Below are 11,542 nucleotides of genomic sequence, written 5' to 3' on the forward strand. Positions count from 1 at the left end.
CTCATCTGGTATCCAGCCTTCCAGTTAACAGGTAAACTCCATGTAGCTGGAGTTATGTCGATTTTTACCTGCTCTTTTGCCATCGTGTCTCTTTGTCTAATTGTCACATTCTGTGGAGTGGCCATCATGTTTTATGTTTGTGCCACACCTGATTATGATTGATGAATCAGTGACTGTTGATCTGTGCCACCTGTGGTTTGCCGGTCACGGGCACACTCTCCACGAGGGCTCTTGTTGGGACTGTAGGCGGCAAAGCTTTTAGTTCAACAACCACCCGCTCCTCATCCGGGAAGTGCCTGGAGGAAGGAAGGCATTATTCAGTGTGTCTTTGTATTGTGCCATGGAATGACTGTTTAAGAGAACAATGAATATTCGTGGGTGGCCAGTGACCACATTACCTTTTTGTGTTTATGTGCCAACCTCCTCCCTCAAAGTCATTAGGTATTGGATGTGAAAATGAATGAATTGAGACAGCTAATTGAGACAACAGCTCTCCTAAAAGTTCTGTACAGGTGAAAGTAATAGTTCATTAATTTGTAAGAACAGAGAAGTAGCTACTTGAGTTGACACACAAATGCCTTTCTAAATTGGGCTTACTTAACCCATTACTTTCATTCTCAATGGCAATTCATGGGAGTTACATGAACAACTGTCCTTGGTTCAACATGATATTAAACAGCATATCTGCTGGAGATTAGGTGAATGTGTTATTTAGACATAGGTGCACCATGACTGAGACTGTGTGTGTGTGTAGAATGGAGTTTGCTGACCTGTCTGTGACAGGCTGAAAATAAGGAGAACGTGGTCTGTGACCCCTCTGAATATGGGCAGCAAAACACTAGCTTCATACAATTGATCTGAGGTGCTGTTGTTCATACAATAGGGTCACTAAGAATAAAAGCCTGCCAACAGAAGTCACATTACACAGATATCACAGGTCTCAGCTGTACTCTGCTCACCAACGTGAAGATCACAGTGGAAATGCCAGATGTCAAAGGTTCATATCATCATTCTCACAGTACTTTAGTTTGTTAGTTTGTTGAATTTAGTTAAAAGGTGGTGGTTGACTAGGAGTGGACTGGATTTATGTCATAACACAGGGTCATTTTTAAGCTATGAAAATATACTTGATGGAAAGATAGGTCAGATGAAGTGCGGTCTTCCATACACAAATCCCAGGGGGAGCAGGAACTCTACAAGAATATGAAACGTCTAATTATGATTCCGCTTGCAGCCAGTCAGCTTCAAGACCAGTATCTACCTGCCTTGAGGGCAGGCCTAATTGCACAGATTATGTCACAGGGAGTGTGGCCTTTGGTGACACCGGGATGCCTTGTTTCCCCCTAGTGAGAGCAATTAGTCTGTGAGGGCAAGGACAAGACAGGAGTATTAATGACACACTGCTTCGCTGCTGGCTGACTGTTCCTTCTGTTATCGAAGTGTTTAACACGGGGCCCCCTGAGATGTGGCTACAGCTCGAGAGATAACTCAGACCCCTGCCAAAAGATATTCCCCGGTTGTAGATGCAAACAGCCTATCTGCTGGAGATTAGGTGAACGTGTTATTTTGAAATAAGTGCATTTGAAGGATTGAAAGAATGTCCTCCAGTTTATGGGAGGCTTAATTTTACTCAACATTAGAGTAGATATTTTCAGGGGAGATCTTTCATATAAGAGGTTGATGACACCTGTTTTATAACAGGTGACACCTGTTTTGTTATTGGTGGATATTCTGTATGTATGGTTTGGCACTGCCATTCTTACACATTTCTTCATATCATTCCCTACAGATGTAGGATCTTAATTTGATCACTCATTTAATGCTGAGAATTTTCCTGCACAGCAGGAAATGCAAACTTGTGGTGTATTCAAAGTTTGTAATTCCCACTTTAAAATGTCAGACTTGATTTGCTATAATTAAAAATGTATCAACCTCTACAAAAAAAATGTAATTAATTGTAATCTGCATAATAATTCACATTTCCTGTTGCAGCAGGATTATTTTCCTGCTGTAGCAAACTAGCTAAAATGAAGATCCTACATCTGTACGTATATTGAATAGTGCAATGGTGACCCAAGAGGGACCTCTGTGAACAAAGCAAAATAAATCCAAAAGTTCAAGGTGTTTGGTCTTTAGTTTAGACACAGGTGCCAAAGTGTATTAACTCACTGCCATCTTGTGGAGCATGTGAAGATCACCATTTTTGTTTTGTTTTGTAGCATTGTAGCAAACGGTGGGGCAGGGAAGCAAACCTGGGTCACTGGCGTGGAAGGCAAACACCCTACACACCACGTCAATAGGGTTAACACACTTGGTGGGAATTGTAACGTGGCTCATACATTATAACATGGATTGCTACACTGCTTCCTTTTGAACGAGAAGGCACGTCCCTGTGATTCGACATTCTTTCAAGCCCCTTCACACGTCTGCCCGTGCGTTCCGATGGCCTCATGGCCGCCATCCCACTTCTGACACCAATGCAGTGAAAGGCAGGGAAGTGAACCCGGGTTACTGGCATGAAAGGCAAACATTTTACGCATTGCGCAACTAGGTAACCAACTAGGTGGGAATTGTAACGTGGCTCGTGTAGTATATTTATAGAATGAAAAGCATGATATAAGTGGAAGTATTTTGTGTTTTCTTGAAAATGACATGACTTTTTATGAATTACTATTCATGTTACTACATTATCATCTGTTATTAGTTCAAACTCAGAGCAATGTTTGCTTGGGGTTGTCTATATTGGTGATGAGATGACAGTAATGCATGACATCTGTGTGTATGTTATCAGGCAGGTCTGATAAAAACTCTGCTACACTCCTGTCAGTGCCCCCCTTATCCAGCATATCAATATTGTACATGTAGCCTCCCACTGCCTCCTTATCACTGGATGGAGAGAAACATACTACACTGAACAAAAATATAAACGCATGTAAAGTGTTGGTGTTATAGGCCGTCATTGTAAATAAGAATGTGTTCTTAACTGACTTGCCTACTTAAATAAAGTTTCAAGAAAAATAACAAATGTTTCATGAGCTGAAATTAAAGATCCCATACATTTTACATAAGCACAAAAAGCTGATTTCTCTCAAATTTTGGACACACATTTGTTTACATTCTTGTTAGTGACCATTTCTCCTTTGCCAAGATAATCCATCCACCTGACAGGTGTGGCATATCAAGAAGCTGATTAAACAGCATAATCATTACACAGATGAACCTTGTGCTGGGGGACAACAAAAGGCCACTAAAATGTGCAGTTTTGTCATACAAGACAATGTCACAGATGTCTCAAGTTTTGAGAGAGTGTGCAATTGGCATGCTGACATTAGGAATGTCCACCTGAGCTGTTGACAGATAATTTAATGTTCGTTTCTCTACAATAAGCCGCCTCCAACTTCGTTTTAGAGTATTTGGCAGTACGTCCAAACGGCCTCACAACCGCAGACCACGTGTAATCACGCCAGCCCAGGACCTCCACATCTGGCTTCTTCACCTGCGGGATCGTCTGAGACCAGCCATGCGGACAGCTGATGAAACTGTGGGTTTGCACAGAATTTCTGCACAAACTGTCAGAAACCGTCTCAGGGAAGTTCATCTGCGGGCTATTGTGTGTGTGTTTTCACGTTATTTGTAACTTATTTTGTACATAATGTTTCTCCCACCGTCTCTTATGACTCAAAATAGCTTCTGGATATCAGGACGCAAAGGACTTACTTCAGACACAGGACAAGGCCCAAATCCCAGTCATTCGCATGAAGAAGAGACAGTGGGTAATCCGAGTGGGTAATCCGCCTCTACCATCAGTCCTATTAACCAATGTGTAATCACTGGATGTGCTCCGATCAAAACTATCCTACCAATGGGACATTAAAAACTATAATATCTTATATTTCACCAAGTCGTGGCTGAACGACAACATGGATAACATACAGCTGGCTGGGTTTTCCATTCATCGGCAAGACAGAACAGCTGCCTCTGGTAAGACAACGGGTGGCGGTCTGTGACTATGACTGGTGGCAGTCTGTGACTATACCACAAAATCCAATATTAAGAGGAAGTCTCAAGATTTTGCTTGCCTTAGGTAGAGCATCTCCATGATAAGCTGTGAACCACACTATTTCAGCTAGTGCACAAAATCTAAAATTAAGAGGAAGTCTCAAGGTTTTCTCGATGATATCTCGATGATAAACTGTGGACCACACTATTTACCAAGAGAGTTTTTTGTAGCTGTCTATTTACCACCACAAACCGATGCTGGCACTAAGACCGAACTCAACGAGCTGTATAAGGCCATAAGCAAACAAGAAAATTCTCATCCAGAGGTGGCGCTTGTAGTGGCTGGGGACATTAATGCAGGGAAACTTCAATCCGTTTTACCTCATTTCTACTAGCATGTTACATGTACAACCAGAGGGAAAAAAACTCTAAACCACCTTTACTCCACACACAGAGACGCATACAAAGCTCTCCCTCGACCTCTATTTGGCAAATCTGACCATAACTCTATCCTCCTGACTCCTGCTTACAAGCTAAAACTAAAGCCGGAAGTACAAGTGACTTGCTCAATACGGAAGTGGTCAGATGACGCAGATGCTAAGCTACAGGATTGTTATGCTAGCACAGACTGGAATATGTTCCGGGATTCTTCTGATGGCATTGAGGAGTACACCACATCAGTCACTGGCTTCATCAATAAGTGCATCAATTACATCATCCCCAGAGTGACCGTACATACATACCTCAACCAGAAGCCATGGATTACGGGCAACATCCGCACTGAGCTAAAGGGTAGAGCTGCCGCTTTCAAGGAGCGAGACTCTAACCTGGACGCTTACAGGAAATCCTGCTATGCCCTCCGACGAACCATCAAACAGGCAAAGCGTCAATACAGGACTAAGATTGAATCGTACTACACCGTACCACGGCTTGCAAACTATTACAGACTACAAACGGAAGCACAGCCGTGAGCTGCCCAGTGACACAAGCCTACCAGACGAGCGAAATTACTTCTATGCTTGCTTCGAGGCAAGTAACACTGAAGCATGCATGAGAGCACCAGCTGTTCCGGACGACTCTGTGATCACGCTGTCTGAACCGATGTGAGTAAGATATTTAAACAGGTCAACATTTACAAGGCCGCAGGGTCAGACGGATTACCAGGACGTGTACTCTAAGCATGCGCTGACCAACTGGCAAGTGTCTTCACTGACATTTTCAACCTGACTCAACTGAGTCTGTAATACCAACATGTTTCAAGCAGACCACCATAGTCCCTTTGCCCAGAACGCCAGGGTAACCTGCCTAAATGATTACTGACCCATAGCACTCACATCTGTAGCCATGAAGTACTTTGAAAGGCTGGTCATGGCTCACATCAAAACCATTATCCCAGAAACCCAAAACCCACTCCAAATTGCATACCGCCCCAACAGATCCACAGATGACGCAATCTCTATAGCACTCCACACTGCCCTTTCCCACCTGGACAAAAGGAACACCTATGTGAGAATGCTATTCATTGACTACAGCTCAGCGTTCAACACCATAGTGCCCTCAAAGCTCATCACTAAGCTAAGGACCATGGGACTAAACACCTCCCTCTGCAACTGGATCCTGGACTTCCTGATGGGCCGCACCCAGGTCGTAAGGGTAAGTAACAACACATCTGCCACGCTGATCCTCAACAGGAGGGCCCCTCAGGGTGTGTGCTAAGTCCCCTCCTGTACTCCCTGTTCACTCATGACTGCATGGCCAAACACGACTCCAACACCATCATTATGTTTGCAGACGACACAACAGTGGTAGGCTTGATCAGCGACAACGATGAGACAGCCTATAGGGAGGAGTTCAGAGACCTGGCAGTGTGGTGCCAGGATAACAACCTCTGCCTCAACGTAATCAAGACAAAAGAGATGATCGTGGACGACAGGAAGAGGAGGGCCGAGCACTCCCCCATTCTCATTGACAGGGCTGTAGTGGAGCAGGTTGAGAGCTTCAAATTCCTTGGTGTCCAGAACACCAACAAACTAACATGGTCCAAGCACACCAAGACAGTTGTGAAGAGGGCACGAGAAAACCTATTCCCCCTCAGGAGACTGAAAATTATTGGCATGGGTCCTCAAACCCTCAAAAGGTTTTACAGATGCACCATCGAGACTATCGTGTCGGGTTGCATCACTGCCTGCTATGGCAACTGCTCGGCCTCCGACTGCAAGGCGTACGGCCCAGTACATCACTGGGGCCAAGCTTCCTGCCATCCAGGACCTATATATCAGGCGGTGTCAGAGGAAGGCCCTAAAAATTGTCAAAGACTCCAGCCACCCTAGTCATAGACTGTTCTCTCTGCTACCGCACGGCAAGTGGTACCGGAGTGCCAAGTCCAGGTCCAAGAGGCTTCTAAACAGCTTCTATCCCCCCAAGCCATAAGACTCCTGAACATGTAATCAAAGGGCTACCTAGACTATTTGCATTGCCCACCCCCCTTCTAGCTGCTGCTACTCTCTGTAATGATCTATGTATAGTCACTTTAATAACTCTACCTACATGTACATATTACCTCAATTACCTTGACACTGGTGCCCCCTGTATATAGCACCACTATCATTATTTTACTGCTGCTATTTAATTATTTGTTATTCTTATCTCATACTTTTTTTTTGTATTTCCTTAATACTGCATTGTTGGTTAAGGGCTTGTAAGTAAACGTTTCACTGTAAGGTCTACTACACCTGTTGTATTCGGCGCATGTGACAAATACAATTTGATTTGATTTGATGTGCTAATTGACGAGGTCTCGTGATCATCCAAAGGTCACCTGTGATTGGTTACAATTCTACAATGTTGCCTTTCATTGGTTACTTGTCTAAAATGTAATACACGTTCATTGGAAGGTGACACCGGAGTGAAATCATTGGTCCTTTCCTTTCCATATGCCGGTTGAAAAGGGGGAAACCGTGGCTTGCTGTGTATTTTCCTACGAAACACAGGCATTTGGATACACGAACCGTCATTCACGTTGGATAATCAAAGTGTATAGCTAAGGGACTTAGCGTGTTAAACTAGACAGAATGAGCGAGGAAATTAAAGATAACATGACCAACACAAACGGTGCTGATGTGACTCACACAGCAGCAGAGACAGCAGACAGCGATGTGACATACTACACCTTGGAAGAAGTAAAAACTCATAATAAGCGCACGGACGCATGGCTTATCATCCACGATAAAGTCTATAACATCACCAGTTTCTTGGCAGAGGTAAGCTCAAAATACCACTGTTACAAGCTAACGTAACACTCGCTACGACACTACTAGGTAGTTCATATCTCGGTCTCTTCTGTCCGTTGTCTGGTTTCAAATTCATTTCGTATCCAAAGCCAACCTAAACGTCTAGCTAGATAACCAACTAACTTGTAAAGTAACAATGCACCTGTGTGAAGGTATGGGTATTTCTAACTAGCTACCACAGCCTAACGTTAGTTATACAACACCCAGTCAACACAGGCTGAGGCAGCTTGCCAGCGATAGTATTTATTATTTTGGCTAGTGTGTTTTGCCTGTTTAACTAGCTATGTAATGTGGGTAACTGTTTGCTATTTTTGTCTACCTGCATAGTCCCAATAATAACAGATGTGGTGTAATGTTGCGCCTGGATATACGTTAGATAGTTAACGCGCAAATAGTTTGCTTGGTTTGAACTAGCTACTAGTTATCTTAATTTGCTAAATATAACTGCAACATTTTGTCACGACACTCCTCATTGTTCGTTAGTTCATCTTTGCCTGGTCCTTTACTGTACCTATAACTACCGTTGGGACTTTAGTCCACTCGGCAAATGTTACAAAAGTGGCTATGGCGGTTACAAGAGGTCAGTTGAGCGACTCGCATGTAATGTTAAAGGTATAATGGGAAAAGAAGTCCAAATACAATGCAAATGGCACAGCATCATGGTGTACCAGTCTGTTATCATTCCACTCCATGTCGTGCTTTACAATTTGACAATGGCAGAGTATAAGGAGTGGAATGTTAGCAAAACAAGTTCTGGATTTCAGGATGACATCTTTCATGTGTTACATTATCACAGCTGTATTTGTGGAGAAAAGCCACATTAAGATTTTTTTACCTTCAAAGAGTAAGCCTGCCAACAAAAAACTAAACTGAGCTTTAACCATTATGATGACTCAATCTATCCCAATATGTCATTTGAGGATATCAGAGAATAAGAGTTCATAGCTTTATTTAACACTTACCATATTGATATTTATGACAATATAAGCCATCCATGTCATGTAGGATGTCATATGCTACAATTGTCTAGTCTGTGATTACATTCCAACTTGGTAGTGACGGATCATGATTAATGTAAGTTTACTTGTTTCCAGCATCCAGGAGGTGAGGATGTTTTGATGGCACAGGCCGGTACAGATGCCACAGTGAGCTTTGAGGATGTTGGTCACTCTAAAGATGCCAGAGCGATGCTCATCAACTACTACATTGGGGAGCTCAAGATGGTACAGATTGCTTTCGCTCAGCTGTTGCACTCATTGCAAAATCATTTGTTTGTTCAAAAGTGTCTTTGAAACAGCTTTCAATTAATGATGGAACAAAAATCTGTGGCATGATTTATTCGGATTGTATATGTGTAAATGATTATTTCACCTTGTCTTTTAGGATGACCGGGAGGACGGCACAAAGGTAAAGTATTCAAGTAAATGTTCTGTAAAAATGTTTAATAATTTAAAACCTATTTTGCTAATGTTAACTCTTGAACTTTGTTTTAACAACAAATTCTCCCACAGGAAGAATTCATTACAACTTCAGGAGATGGCTCCAGGTCAGTCATAAGCGATAAGAATTTGATTATTCCATTTGCATTGACTAAGTATTCTGTCTCCTAATCATTCTTCACTGAGCTGTTTGTTCCCTGGCTGAATGTTTAAGTGCTCTGTCTCTCTCTAGCTCGTGGACAACATGGTTAATACCTGCCATAGTTGCAGTTGTTGTGGGTATCATGTATCGATACTACATGCAGGAGCGCAAGTCTCCCTGAGCCCTGACGCTGTCTCTTCTCATTCTTTCTGTCTGGAGGCCTTGACATGTTTGACCAACCCCCCCCATTGAACACAACTTTTCAGAGGTGCGGACAAGGACAAATCAATCTCCTTGCCCCTTGGCTTTCTTTTCTACACCTCATCCAACAGGCTTTGGGCAAGATGCATCTGGAAACTTTCTCCCCTCAGTGTCTTTACATTGGTTTCTTATCTATTCATAGTGTTAACTCACTGCCTTTTTGTAGTAATTATTGTGTGGTCTTAAGTTATTCATATGCAAATGTTCTAAACTATCTGCTTTGTGGGACTCTTACAGTAAGCTCCAAAGGTATTGGGACTCATTATTATATTTTTTGGGGCTCTGTACTCCAGCACTTTAGATTTGAAATGATACAAGGACTATGCTGTTAAAGTGCAGACTGTCAGGGTATTTGCATCCATATCAGGTGAACCGTTTATAAATTACAGCACTTTTTGTTCATGGTCCCCCATTTTAGGGGATCAAAGATAATGGCACATTGATTTGTGTATTTGGTCCCATATTCACAGCACGCAATGACAACATTAAGGTTGTGATGGGGGGGTGTCACTTCACTGTCCCAATACTTTTGGAGCTTTCTGTATTACACAATTTGTTCAGACATGTTTTGTGGCTAACCCCACATCTGTTTGACTGTAGGTCTAGGAAGTAGAAATGTAGTAGGGCATAGCAACACAGGTTATGGGGTCATATCTATGAAATAATGCTGTTTTCTTACGGAGAATTCTGAATAGCGTTGAGTTGCATAATCCTTGTTAGTCTTAATTCTCCTCAGACTGCTGCCCAGTATAATTTCTGGTGACTGAATAACATCGGAAAAGGTAGCAACAAAGCATTCTAATGTATGTTTGCTTGAGAGTACATTGTCATGCAACTTGTCATTTCAAACTTAAATCATTGATTTGAACCAATGACTTGATTGCACAACATGCCTCATTAAAAGTACTTCATTTATGTTCAGCTATTCGTTGCATGCATTGAGAGAACGAGGCCTACTCGAAATCAGGCAATCAACATTTTGCATTACGAAGGCTGCACACAATCTACAGTATTCTCTTTTGCTGTCTTGGGGATAAGTACATTTCACTTTAAATCATCAACTCTCCTTTTCTAGTCTTACACTAAGCATTTATTTGGTGATACTATGCTTTAAAAAACATGAAGTATGAGAATTGGTGTGTATTATAACCTGTGTTAATTCAATTGCATAACACTGTGCAGGATATGTCTGTCTCTTCCTATGCACATCCTTTAGCACTTAACTGCTGCCCTGTGAGTGAATTCTAATGGTTGGACTAAAATTGTTGAACTCTTGAAGGCATAAAACACTTTTGCATTCGTATTGTGTCAGCTGTTCATTTATTGTGGTGTTGGTCACCGTGCCATTTAAGTGTACATTTGGGTCTGTGGGCATTGTGGCTAAATGGCCGTACTTGAAAGCATATGTGGATACTCAATTGCACTACCAATTTTAATTGGTATGTCAACAATATATACTTGAAAAGCACCTGAAAACAATCTGCCCAAGACTCTAATACTGATTTGTACATATGATAACCAACATATTCCATTTGGCCACTGACCTTTATTATACTTCAAAGACCAGTCCCATTTGAAATAATCATTCCCGTCGAGTCTGACATTGCCCTTGTCATGGAAAGTAAAAATGAATCGTGCTCTCATTCTAATACAATTGTGAGTGACGTTTCGATTTTATAAGCTTTGTGCGTTTATGATATGCTGGTCATTCTCTATTTTTGAGGTACTCATACTAAGGAAATATTTGTTTACTGATGGCTCAGTTCATTCAGCTATCCACTGTAACCTCTTACTGACATTTCCTATAAGTCTTAAGGTATCTCATATTAATATTTTGAAAGTTGTAATATAAAATTCCATTTAATAGCTACGGTTGGAATTTTAACATTCTGCAGTTGACTCATCACTTCAGTATACAGCATTCATGTAGTTCCTGCCTATATCTTGTCCTGCACAGAATTAGATTGTCGGAAATCTGGGTAGGACATTAGACAGCTGGAAGAAGTGCGATGGTGTGAAAGTGTAAGAATGGCACTATTAAAATCAGAGATTCATCTACTGAGTGTATATACCTTTGAGGTGTACATTTCCAGATTACAAACCAAGTAGTCTAACCATATACCATATTTAACCAACCGTTAAATCTAGAATTGGCTTCCTATTTCGCAACAAAGCATCCTTCACTCATGCTGCCAAACATACCCTTGTAAAACTGACCATCCTACCAGTCCTCGACTTTGGCGATGTCATTTACAAAATAGCCTCCAATACCCTACTCAACAAATTGGATGCAGTCTATCACAGTGCAATCCGTTTTATCACCAAAGCCCCATATACTACCCACCATTGCGACCTGTACGCTCTCGTTGGCTGGCCCTCGCTTCATACTCGTCGCCAAACCCACTGGCTCC

At 42.0% G+C, this 11,542-nt stretch overlaps 1 protein-coding gene across 1 annotated transcript; it reads left to right on the top strand.

Annotated features, from left to right (window-relative positions):
- The first annotated feature begins 6,922 nt into the window (after positions 1-6,922).
- LOC112264059 (cytochrome b5) lies at positions 6,923-10,432 on the top strand. The gene is made up of 5 exons (XM_024440663.2): positions 6,923-7,259; positions 8,384-8,512; positions 8,673-8,696; positions 8,801-8,835; positions 8,961-10,432. The coding sequence occupies exons 1-5, from the start codon at positions 7,071-7,073 to the stop codon at positions 9,049-9,051; spliced, it is 468 nt and encodes a 155-aa protein (XP_024296431.1). The 5' UTR covers positions 6,923-7,070; the 3' UTR covers positions 9,052-10,432.
- Positions 10,433-11,542: the final 1,110 nt, after the last annotated feature.

Source organism: Oncorhynchus tshawytscha, linkage group LG12, assembly GCF_018296145.1.
Source record: "Oncorhynchus tshawytscha isolate Ot180627B linkage group LG12, Otsh_v2.0, whole genome shotgun sequence".
Lineage (NCBI taxonomy): Eukaryota > Metazoa > Chordata > Actinopteri > Salmoniformes > Salmonidae > Oncorhynchus > Oncorhynchus tshawytscha.

What these genes read in the sequence shown, in the direction of transcription:
- LOC112264059 (XM_024440663.2), top strand. Translation starts at nt 7,071, where the DNA reads ATGAGCGAGGAAATTAAAGATAACATGACCAACACAAACGGTGCTGAT. An exon ending in ACCGGGAGGACGGCACAAAG is followed by an intron (nt 8,697 to 8,800) that starts GTAAAGTATTCA and finishes ATTCTCCCACAG; the next exon opens with GAAGAATTCATTACAACTTC. An exon ending in ACTTCAGGAGATGGCTCCAG is followed by an intron (nt 8,836 to 8,960) that starts GTCAGTCATAAG and finishes GTCTCTCTCTAG; the next exon opens with CTCGTGGACAACATGGTTAA.